Source organism: Lactuca serriola, chromosome 7 (assembly GCF_051521515.1).
Source record: "Lactuca serriola cultivar US96UC23 chromosome 7, Lser_US96UC23_V15, whole genome shotgun sequence".
In the NCBI taxonomy this organism is placed as follows: domain Eukaryota; kingdom Viridiplantae; phylum Streptophyta; class Magnoliopsida; order Asterales; family Asteraceae; genus Lactuca; species Lactuca serriola.
The window spans coordinates 40,375,467-40,388,252 of NC_136414.1; the positions used below are offsets into that span (position 1 = coordinate 40,375,467).

General features: G+C 35.7%; 1 protein-coding gene across 1 annotated transcript; it reads right to left on the reverse strand.

The window, feature by feature from the left end:
- Nucleotides 1–4,790: 4,790 nt before the first annotated feature.
- LOC145061792 (9-cis-epoxycarotenoid dioxygenase NCED2, chloroplastic-like) lies at nt 4,791–6,909 on the reverse strand. Its single transcript, XM_079009359.1, has one exon. The coding sequence runs from the start codon at nt 6,864–6,866 to the stop codon at nt 5,109–5,111; it is 1,758 nt and encodes a 585-aa protein (XP_078865485.1). The 5' UTR covers nt 6,867–6,909; the 3' UTR covers nt 4,791–5,108.
- Between the last annotated feature and the right edge of the window lie 5,877 nt (nt 6,910–12,786).

Below are 12,786 nucleotides of genomic sequence, written 5' to 3' on the forward strand. Positions count from 1 at the left end.
GGATAAGCAACTCTCTATTCTTGAAATTCTCCATGCTACAACGCTTTAAAACTATATCCAAGTAAGTACTTTGACTAAGTCCAATTATTCTTCTACTCCTATTTCTCAAAATTCTTATTCCTAGAATATAGGCATCCTCTCCTAGATCCTTCATAGCAAAACACTTCCAAACTAGGACTTAACTTCCTACAAGGTTGGAACGTCGTTTCCTATGAGCAGTATGTCATCAACATACAGTACTAGAAATCTAACTATACTCCCACTGGCTTTGACATATACACATGACTCATCCTCACTCCTAAAGAAGCCAAACTCTTCGACCTTCTCATCAAAGCAAAGATTCCATTTGCGAGAAGGTTGTTTCAATCCATAGATTGATTTCTCAAGATTACACACCTTATTGGGGTATTTAGCATCCATAAAACCTTTTGTTTAACACATGTAAATATCTTCAGTCAACTTCCCATTAAGGAAAGGGGTTTTGACATCTATCTGTCATATTTCATAATCATGAAACGCAATGATGGCTAACATAACCCTAATTGACTTTATCTTGGCCACTGGTGAGAAGGCATCATCATAGTCAACACCTGGGGTTTGAGTAAAGCCCTGCATAACCAGTTGTGCCTTGAACGTGCTCACCTTTCCATCCGTGTTGGTCTTCTTCTTGAAGATCCATTTGCACCCAACTGTCTTATGATCTGGTACATTTTCAACCAAGTTCCAAACTTGATTGTCATACGATGTGTTCATGCAACCCTAATTGCTTTGGATCTAAGTTTTTCACTAATTGAACAAGCAAAAGAAATTCCAAAGCAATAACCCTAGATCCAGCATATATAATATGAAATTCATATATAAAAGGGTTAAGACAATTACCTTGCCTGTTATATAGCAATAACAAGAATTCCTCGATTGATCTTGACTCTTGAAAGCTTTAGTGCCTAAAATGTGGCACCTCTAATGGATCACAAACACTTGTAGCAAGAGGATGACAAGGAGAGAGGAAGATACTCTAAGAATTTCGGCTAGGGTTTCTTCAAGGAAGCATTGGCCGAAAATCACAAGATATGGGGCCTTTAAATAGCTGGTGGGTTGCTAAGGTTTCTGGAGGAAACCCTAACTTCATACTTAGAGCTTAAGCAACCACTGGACCTCCCACTAGAATGCCTAGGACGAATTCTATAGGGCCTCCCTATAAATTTTGTCCATTCCATTCCAAAGGAGTCCATCAGCCCAGTTTGGCAACTATCAATGATTTGCAAAACAGTCCCTGTTCTTTTAATCAGTTCCTTTGATCCCAAAAATTAATTCGAAATTCATTTCTAATCAAATACTAATTAAATGATATGATTTATGATTAACATATTATTCTCATAATATATTAATAAATCATTTATTAACCTCTCTCTCTCCATAAATCATCCTGTCAAGTTGCTAAAGTGAAGGAAACCCAAAAGGATCATGCTACTATCAAATCAAGTTCATACAAGTTATAGTTATTGTCTTAGACACCTAATCCAACAATTAACACCAAGAAAAGGCTGAAACTTAGTTGCATAAAAATAAAAAAGCCTTTTTAATACTAGCAGGATCTGAGATCCACTCCCCATCAATAGTAACCCCTCTAATCATCAACTGCCTTCAACGTTTTTTCAGTAAAGCATGAAAGAACGCAGAGTTCTCATCCCCCTCCACAGCCCAAATAGATCTAACTTTTTGAGCTACATTTATAGATCTGGCTTTTTCCAAATTCGCCAAGTCTCTAAGAATTTCTCTTCTTTCTCGAATAATGGCATCACTAGATTGACCATCATCAATAAATTTGTCAATCTCTACTAATCAGCCCACCAACTGAGAAGAAGAGAGATGCGCAACCGACTTAGCCTCCGCATTCCAAGACCGAATCCTGACTTTAATAAACTTGAGCTTGTTATTGAAAATAACAAACTTACTCCAAGCCAGATCATTAACAAAATTAGCCACAACTCTTTTAACCACATCTTCAAAACCCTCCAAAGAAAGCCAAGAATTGAAGAATTTAAAAGGAGAAGGCCCAAAGTCAACCGTATTCGATTGAAGAAAAATAGGGCAATGATTCGACCATTTTCTATCCAACACTGAGACCTGAAGATGATCAATGTGATCAGAAACGGCAATCGAGACCAAGAACCAATCAAGCTTGCTAGGTTTAGCACCTATGACATCAACTCTAGTAAACCGCTTTGCAACCATATGCACATCAATAAGGCCAACATCATCGATGAATTCATTAAAAGACTGGGCGGAAATAGGACAGAAAACAAAACCAAACCTTTCACCCGCCTCTCTGACAACATTGAAATCACTAAAAAAAGATATAATTACCCCTATCCCTTCTCATGAAAGTCGAGAGAGATAACCAAAAGATGTTGGTTTCCCATTAAATCTTGAGGAGCATAAATATTAACCATAAAAAAATTATTATTAAAAGGAATCCGCAAGCCTTCCATAATAACCACATTACTAGTACAAGTAACACTACTTTTAGTAAACACATTCGGGACCCACACAGAAAGAATACCACCCGATCGACCCCTAGCACTACTACTAGCAAAAATCGAAGGTATAATTACCTCCACATACTTTGGATCTTGAATAAATCAACTTGCGTCATTCTCGTTTCTTTCAAACCCAAAAAAGAAACTCCAAACTGCAAATAAAACGCCTTAACCCAACTTCTTTTTAAAAAAGAGTAGGTACCACATATATTCAAAGAAAGACACTTCATTGATCCACCTGTACCACACCAATACAAGATAAAATCTTTTTAACCCATTCCTTATTAGACTCCATATCATACCCAAGAAGACCACCCATTTCAAAATATTGCTTCAACACATCTTTTATATCATCAACAATCACCGAGACTTTCTTTTTAAGTATCTTAGAAGATCTATGAGAATTAGAAGATTGATCTTATCTATAACCGGGAGGTTGTGATGGAGATTCGGATGCCCCCTCCCTCTCCACGTTAGCCACCAAATGGGACGGATCACCCTGCAACTCACAGTCAGCCACCCTAACCGGAGAGGGCACAACCGAATTGCATTGATTTTCAGCGACACCTCTCGTGATAGCAACGTTTGGCAGAGAAAGACCCCCTTCTACAACTCCATTACCTTTTCTTTTACTAGTAGTTTGAGAAAATCTTCCCTTTCTATCAACAAAACCAGCTCCTCTAGCACCATTAATAGGTGTATTATCCATGCTAAAAGAGTCCTTATCTTGCCCCTCATCAACCTTATCGCTATTCTCTTCATCAATAATATCATTCACATCATCATCAAAACAAGCATCTTCTTCCTCCCCCCCCCCCCCACCCCAACAGATTCAGAATAGCCGAATCTATTTGTCCATCCTCCGTAATATATGGTTCCCAATTTGAAATTTCATACACCACCACCCCATATTCGACGCCTTGAGCAACCACCTTAATCATATCATCCATCAAAGAAGGTTTCCCTGTCTTATACACACACGTTTAACCGCCAAATGGGCATCCTCGTCCTCTTGAATAAAACAAACCTCACCCCACATAGTAGCTAGCTTTTTAACCGCAACATCATTCTAAGCTCAACATAGTAAACCCACCAACTCTAACTAAATAGCATGCTCTTTAACAAAGAAACCATTAACAATCGGTATGAAGACTAAGAAATAAGCCTTAACTGCCTCATATTTCTTAAACCGTGTACAAGCAACCTACGATACAAAAGAAATATAGACCCAATCACTAGCAACATACTTAATTACAATTTCTAGAAAGCCTTCTTCTTTTAAGAGAATACACAACTTTAGGATCAATCTAATGTCTCGTAGCTTATAGAAAAAAGATGCTTTCATGAACAACAAATTATCAATCTCCTTTCCCTATAAAATACACATAGGAACCAAGCCTTTCGTATTTTTCACACCCCATCACCCTTTACTACATTTCATAAGAACTAGTATGTGCATCAGCATGCACATTCGACCGAAGCACTTGCTCAACAGACTTAAGAGTAATAACCTGCCCCTTTTTATCTGAGACTCCCTTATTACTAACATCCTGACTAAACTGAGCCACAAAAGCAAACAAATGATATGATCCCATCCAAATCTCCCTAAGTTTTTATTCCAACACTAGTTCATCTTTAACTTTAAGAAAACGAACAAAGGTGGATCTCTTACCAATTTTTGATAATTTCCGAGCCACATAAACATCAACCACCTACCCAACCTTATCAGAGACCTCCCATAATGACTTGACATCTGCGTCTAGAGGGAAATTAGTCACATAGAATGGCAAAGAAACATTATCGACCATTCTCTGATTCATTAAAGCAGAGTGCGAACAATAAACCTTTTCATTACCAACCATCGAGAACAACAAGAAAATTAGGAGTCGACAACGTTTAATCCCGCCGGAAACGACGACGAAGGCCTCCGAGATCGCCGGAGGACGCAAGTTTTCCAAATATATCTTTAATTAATTATATAAAAAAAAAAAAAAAAACATTCATTTTATGTAATTTTTCAGCTGGCTTAATTATGAATTAGTTTTTACAAAACATTATTTTCTTTTATTTAATTCATAAGTTATGAGATAGTTCAACTAATATATTAACTAGTCTTCATAAACTAACTTTTCAATTAATACATCAAACTAATCTTAATAGTAAAATATTCGTAATTAACGCTTTTATGTTTACATGGAACCTGATTAAAATATCATTTTAGCACAAGAAGTGATAGCTAGTATAGAGGTATTAGAAAAGAATGAAAAGCACATTCATGTTTCTTCAATAATTGTAACCGGATAACAGCAGAAACCAGCTGAGCTTCACTCCAAAAGCTGCATGCTTGGTTCTCCAAAAACCATACAAACTAATTAATTAACACCAAAATCAAATTTTTACCATCTAAGGCTGAGGAGATTCCGGGGATGTGTTTCTCTATACGCATCCCTCAGGCATATCTCTCGATCGGGGTAAAACCGTTTTAACCATTAATCACGCACTGTATGTACACATAGAAGATGTCTATATGCATGAGTGTATGTATATATACGTATATATATGGGTTTTTTAGTACTGTGCTTGTTCAGCCAAATCCTTTGAGCTTATGAAAGTCCCGTGGAACCCATATGGAACTCTAGATGGAAGTTTAACTGAAGCTTCCATCAACATGGTCATGGCGTTAATGATCTGCAGTTCTGATTTCCACGTATTCTCGTCATGCACAAATGACAAAATATATCCATCATCTTCTCTCTGAGAGTTCCGGCCACTAGGAAGAAAAAACGGCTCACCGCCGTACCTCTCGTCGCCGTAGAAGAATTTCTTGATTTCTCCGGTGGTCAAGTCAACTTTTGCGAAGCCTGAAACTTTGGGCCATGGTTCAGCAATGGCGAGGTATGCAAACTGGGTTTTTCGACCTAGTTTGTCGCGGTTCACCATGCCTGCTTCGAGGTTGACTTGTTCCGATTCTTGGAGAATCGAGCGTTTTGTTGATCTACGAGTCTTTAGGTTTATTCTGATTTCTGATAAAACGCTTTTAAGATTCTCGTCGCATTCATTAAAAATGGAATCCGGTGGAGTCATGCATGAACCGATCACGACGACTTCGTTAGACTCCGGTTCTTCCCAAGCGTTCCATAAGTGAAAGCAGAATGTTTCCGGCGACTCCACCCATATCATGTCATCGGATGTTTCTGCGTTTTTTGGTAAAATCCCAAAACGAGACTTTTTATCCTTGTCGTAAATCACCGGCGATCCTCCTTTTATCATTTCTTGGAGTTTGAACACCACTTGTTGGTCGGGAACCACCACAAAGTTCTCGGTGATTGCGAAATCATGCATCATCGTCGGCACGTCTAATGGGATTTCAACGTCCGGCGACTTCCCTCCGTCTTTCGAAAACTTAAAGTACTTTAGATATGGCTTCTTGACGACGTCGTAGCTCAGAGCAAACATCTCTCCAGTTACCGGGTCGAGCTTCGGGTGAGCTATCATCGTCGACATGTGCTTCTCTGAGAAATCATACCGTCCAACCGTCTCTATATCTGACGACGGAGTTATCCTTATTTGATAAGGCAAATCATCTTCCGACATGGCGAGCAACCGGTTGTTGAAGTAAACCAAACCGGCGTTTGCAACACCCATGCCTTTGCTATGATCAACCAAACCCAATAATGATCGGGCATAAAATAAAGCCAACCGAGCAACACCGGAATGTCCATGAAGCTCACCTATTGCTTTCGGGAAAACAGGTCGACCCATCTCCCTCTCCTGAATAAGCCGATTAGTCTCCGTTAACTTACAGGAATAGCTCACAGAGTTCCCGTCGATATTTACAGCATGAACCATACCATCGCCGTCGAACAGGTGATGCCCCGCGACAGGTTCAAAAAGTGGGTTAGCCCCATTGCGAACATACACACCGTTAATACAGTCGGGTATGGATCCGCTAACGGGTAGATTATGTTTCACTGCTTGTTCCGGCACCGGAGCGAAGTTCCCGGAGATTTGTACACGTGGATCCGAAGTTTTTGGAAAAGGGTTTTCAGTTTCGCGTGAAACTAAGGCACCTTCGAACATATCCAATGCGGTGGCCGCAGCTCTTTGTAAGAGGTTCCATTGCAGTGGGTGGTGTGACTCTTGTTGTTCTCTGTTAATGGTGTGTGGAAAATGAAGTAAGGGAGAAGACTGTAGAGCAGCGCAGTTGATGGAAGCTTTTCTTGAAGGTTTGGTTGGTTTAATGGCGATGAATCGAATAGTCGGATTGTAGGGTTTGGAAGACAAAGAAGATGAAACTAACGTTGATGTATAAGGATTTACAGCCATTTATTTGGTTGTTGGTGTGAAGAAGGAATGAAGGGCTGGAGGTGTTAGTATTGGTGAATGAGAGAGAATGGGGAAGAAGGGGGGATAAATAGAGGAAGAAGAGAGGGAATGGGGCCCGACGGGGACAACAAAGGAGAAGACCACGTGTATATTACATGGTATTTGACATGACAAATATATTGGTAGACCACATACTTGTCTGTGTAGGAGTGTGGGGCCAGTTTATAGAAAGAGTTATGGTAAACTTATGGTCATTGATGGTGTCAATCTAAATGCACTAAGTTTATTATACGGGTGTCACATAATCCTACTTATCCTAACAAATCCTAATATTTTGAACTATTAAAACAACTATTATTAAAACAATTATGTAGATTGCTGTTTGCTTTTTTTTTAATGGAAAATTGTATAATCTAACCACTTTATAAAAGAAAAAAAATGTTATGTAAAATGAACGTTATGGTTGGAATGATACATTTCTGACCCCAATTTTATATTCGGTAAATGGGTATAGGGTCGATCTTTCTATAAATAACATTTTAAATCCATTTTGAACTTTATTTAAAGCTCATTTATTTGCGATTTCATTCTGGAAACCAGTCCAATCGAAACAATATTTTCTTCTAGCAATGAATAGTACCATTTTTTATATGTAAGTTTTGATTATCTTTATAATTTTATGTTTTTAATTTAGTTTATATGATAAAAAGTAGATAATATATGTAATTTTATAGATATTGTTCGTTTTCCTTCGGTTTTTAGTGGTATAAGACTATTGTAGGATTACATATAGTTATATGCGTATGCTAGATCAACAAACCTTACAAATATTCTAATTCTGACTTGTTCGGAACACATCTAGAATGAGTGGAAGACGTCCAAAATGCATAGAATATGTTCGGAATACGTAGATCACGTCTGAAATGTTGATCCGAAATTTGGTTTTGGAATGTGTTGATACAGAATTGTGTTTCGAAATGTCCTCCAGAACATACAACAAATGCCTAATTAATAACTCGTTTGATTGTAGCATAACAAAACATACAAAGCGGTTGTGACTACAACCTGCAGGCCTGAACTCAGGCGGGAAATCATGGTTTGTTTACAACACAAACCACTTTGTGCAACCATGTTTACACCATCATGTTTTTGTGAATGTTAACATGTCGATGGGTGTAAAATGTCATCCTTTACTCAATATCTCATGTGCAGGCAATATACTACTTTTCCTCTAGTTAACCTGCATTACCTTCTATTTCCAGTATAGGACTATAAAGTTTGCTCCGATGGGAAAGCTTTCTGTCTTATTATTGACTTACTGTTTGGTGACTATTTCTGCCCTAGTTCATGTGTTGTGCATTTTAAACAGCGTGTATTTTCATTTGTGTCGCCTTCACATTTAGTGAGAATTGTTAACAGTATGCATGTGTTCAATGACTTACTTCATCAGTTAGATGATTCAAACGCTGTGAGATTCTCTCTGTTGTATATGCTAGAGCAGGGATTTTGTGGGAAGTACCATTGCCAGCCAGTTACCGAAGAACTTCTTGCACTCCTCTTTAAATTGGATGAGTTTAATAGATATACGGTTACTTAGAATTTTGTATATTACATTAAACGATACATATAAATTATTAAGTGTAACTGTTCACACACGTAACCATGGGAAATAGTGATATGCGATTTCACTTAGAAATAGTTGTGTACTATCTTTGATAAGATTGGTGGACATTTGAACCCCGCCGAGCCAAAAGTCGATAGTAGACATATATATACTGTGTAGGGATTTTTGTATGCATTTAAGGTATTTCAACTATGTTTCATAATAGTTTTTATGAAATAAGTATTGTAAAATTGTTATGTTGATCACTTGTTTGACATAATAATTTCATAGATTTGAATCATGGAGACATTTCCCAACAGTATTATAAATGCTTCCCCTATATTGGGTGTTATACCTTGGGCGATTACATACCTTAGTATAAAGCGTTTACATGTTTCTAATTGTAAACTTCTACTTGATGTTAGAGCTATATGTATCTTACTTAACCGTATAATATATAACTTGCTAATAGAAAATACCATAATGTTAACATATATATATATATATATATATATATATATATATATATATATATATATATATATATATAGTTTTATGCAGTGTCCCCCTAACAAGCTGTTGGAGCCTACTTCGTTGGAGCTTACTGCTTTGTGGTGGACTGAAAGTGCGCCATAGATAGATGTTGCAGATTACTATGAAATTTGAGTTATGGTGTTTATCTTTTGTATGTTATAAACTATTTTCTTATCACGGTGTAGCATAAAACAAGTTTATCTTACCAAAGAATAATTTCTAGAATGTTTTAAATTCGTACAAACATGACTATAGGTTATTTAGATCAACAATATCATACTCTTGACTAGTTTTATTTTGAATAGTTTTGAAATTAGATCTACTCTTTGACTTAGACTTACTTTGACATTGACGAAGTACTATTTGAAGATTCAGTTTTTGTTGAATATGCGGGAAACTGAGCGTCAGTCAGTTTCAACTTATGTAACTGATTCTTTGTTAACGTCTGCATTTTTTCGATCGAACATTCACCTTGTGAAGGGATACAATTATGGTTTTGTGGTCGTTCGAATTGTTGTTTGTCGATCAATGGTGGTAATACAACCATGGTTTTATCTGGTAGTTCGTATCCAGTTGGAACTGGCACACGAAATATAATCGCTATATATGTTGATTGATATGTTTCCATTGTGAAGTACGATGACATCCATGTAATGTAGTGTTGATATCACAATTCCTTAAATACCGCCATATCATGAGAAAAAGGTATATTATACGATTTCAATTTCCCACATGTGCAACAACGAGATTCCAAGTTGACTATACCATTTTTCATTATCTTCTATGAGCAATCTGGTATACACGAAAACCAGAGGACTTTTTTATTCGCCTTTCAATAACCTTCTCAACATACTTAATAATATCTTTTTTGCTTTGAGCTATAGAAAATTATGTATATTTTTTCATGAATGGTGAATTATAGTAGAATTACCGTCGAAGTATTATAATTTAAATAATTACCTCCAACATTACGTTGTTGACATCACCATTATTGCATAGTTTCTCGAAATAAGTCAATCAACATTGTTATTGGTAGTTTTCGTGTCTTTTAATAATGCATCGATCAACTCGACATTTTTTGATGTCATTATATTATACCAAACCACATGGAAACCTGACCTTGTGTATTTGTGGTAACCAATTATGTCTATCCATGTACGTTAGTCTTCGTTTAAGGCACCACATGGCCTAATTAAGATTTCTTTAAAATTAGACTCTTGGTAGGCTTTTACAACCCCCCCCCCCCCCCCCCCCCCCGCCATAAAAAAATTGGTTCTCTTGTTTTCCGATCTTTGTTCTCATATTTATCAACAAATATAAACAATAGAGTCCGTAAAAAGCGTTTGGAAACACGGCTTGAATGGCCATTCCAATTCAATTGGTTCTATCAGATATGATAGTCAAAGAGGGCATGTATCCAATATATCCTTTTGGTCTTGATAATAACCATATCCATAAATCCCTACTTTCTGTTTTCCCACAACCAAATACAATAGAGAGGATTTGGTTATTAGCGTTCATGCCTGTTGCTAGGAGCAACATCCCCAAGTATTTCCCCTTAAGGTGTGGTTTCTCAATTATAATAACAGGATGAAAAAATATTTGAAACACTCAAACATACACAATAATTATTAATAGATTAGTCATTAAAGAGAACGCACATGTAACAACAGTTAAAATAACTCATTATATAAGAAATTTACCGCACAAGTGATAACTATGAAAAAGTATTCACATTTGTTGTCATAACATATCTTTATATGTGTAACCGTCCATGGATTCTTCTTCTCCAAATTATAACAATATAAAGGAAATCTTTCTAAGCTTTCTTTTGGGGTCCATCTCAAAAGATTTAGAGCATACATTTTAGCACTTCATTCTTGCCAATATGAAATATGTACACTAAGACGGTCATTTAAAGTCCGTTGTATCTGCTTCCCCTACAACATATTACCTATAATATTAGCTAGTACGCCCTTCAAAAAGTGACTCAATACCTTTTTGTTAGTAAAAATATTAATTATTAAATGGTTTTGACTAGCTTAATTCCGTAACAATGTGTTGTCTTTGGAAACACCTTAAGTGTTAAGTAAAATTTTGCAAGTACATTGCTGTTAGAACCTAAAATCCCATCAACTGTTGGATTAAGTATATGAGGTCCTAACTAAATTGGTATAGTGTTGATAAATAAGAGTAAAGTCCTTTTTGGCTTGCCCTCATAACCAGGAATGGCTTAGATTGATCAAATGAGAGAGATAAATGCTTTGTTAATCTATTATGCGATTAATAATTAATAGAAATAGTTAATAATTAATATGAATTAATTAAAGATAGTTGGAATTGATTAATTATTCAGAATTTATATGGAATTAATTCAGGATTAATTGGAATTAATTAAATGTGAAAAGGATGAATAGTAATTGTTCAATAGGTTAATAAAATAAGCAATTCTAGAACCATCCATGTATGGACGGTTTTGGATGCTTTCCAAGGGTTTCTGCAACGCTCCTGGTTAATGATAAGCAAATGATTTGAATTGGAATTAAATCTATTATTTAACTATTCAAATTTGGCTTTGTCTATAAGCTACCTAAACTATAAATAAGACCATTGGGTATCTTAATTTAGTGGCTTTCTCATACCTAAATGGTGGAGAATCAAATTATCCTCCTCCTCTCTTATTTCTCATTTAATCGTACGGTTTCTTGTGTTGTAGGTGTGAGCCATTAGAGGCTCATATACTTTAGGAGCAAGGGTTTCCACGGAGACAATAAGGTTTTGATTAACATGGTTTGAAGCAACAAAAGGTATGTATCCATAACCATGAATTTCGATTCATAGGGTGTTAGTTTGTGTTTTGATAAGTATGTTGCTATTAGATGTAAAAAAGACATACATCTAATTTAGGTTGCATGTATCCTTAAGTGTTAAGTGAAATTCTGCAAGTACATTGTCATTGTAACCTAAAATCCCCTTTAACGGTGTCAAAGCCTTGATTTTCACATTAATGGTACATAATAGATTCAATTGAAACAAAAAAAAAAAGTCGACAACATGTTCTGTCACGTCGTGACAAGTTTTTGTCACGGCGTGAGACCATTTTCGAATCCGAATTTTGGATTTTTCTTGTCGTATTCAAAAGATAGGATAATTATTAGTTAATCAATGTTATTTTAAATGTCTAAAATCTAAATATATTAACTAGATATTGAAGAATCCTAATTTGAATATAAAAGGAAGATTAAATAAGATAATTATATAAGATAAGATAATTAGATAATATGATTATCCTTGATAAGATTTATATTAATTAATTAAAAGTTTAATTAAAAAATAATTCTTAAATTTTATTTAGTTCAAATATTAATTATTAAATGTTAATTGAATTAATATGATTTGAACCTTGGATTTTCAAGAGTTTTAAAATACACCCTAAACATATGTATAAATGTATATTATTATATGTATCATTAAAATTTAGTTGAATCAATAGAATGTCACATTCACGAAGCCACACTATAAGAGATATATAAAGAAACGACCTATAAAATAACCGTTGAATGAGTGTCCGTTTCACCTATCACTTCTTTATGTGGTAGATAGTCGTTAGCCAAACGTGATTGATAGGACATAATCACATTAAAAGTATAATGTATAAAGTACTAGAGGCTTTATAAAATCACACTCTATTTACTTTTGGAAAAATGTGATATTGTATACTAATCCATGAAAACGCACATTATTTCTTTGTGAGTCGTTAGTGGAGCGTGTGTGGTTAACCGA

Coding starts and splice junctions, on each gene's coding strand:
- LOC145061792 (XM_079009359.1), bottom strand. CDS start 6,866: ATGGCTGTAAATCCTTATACATCAACGTTAGTTTCATCTTCTTTGTCT.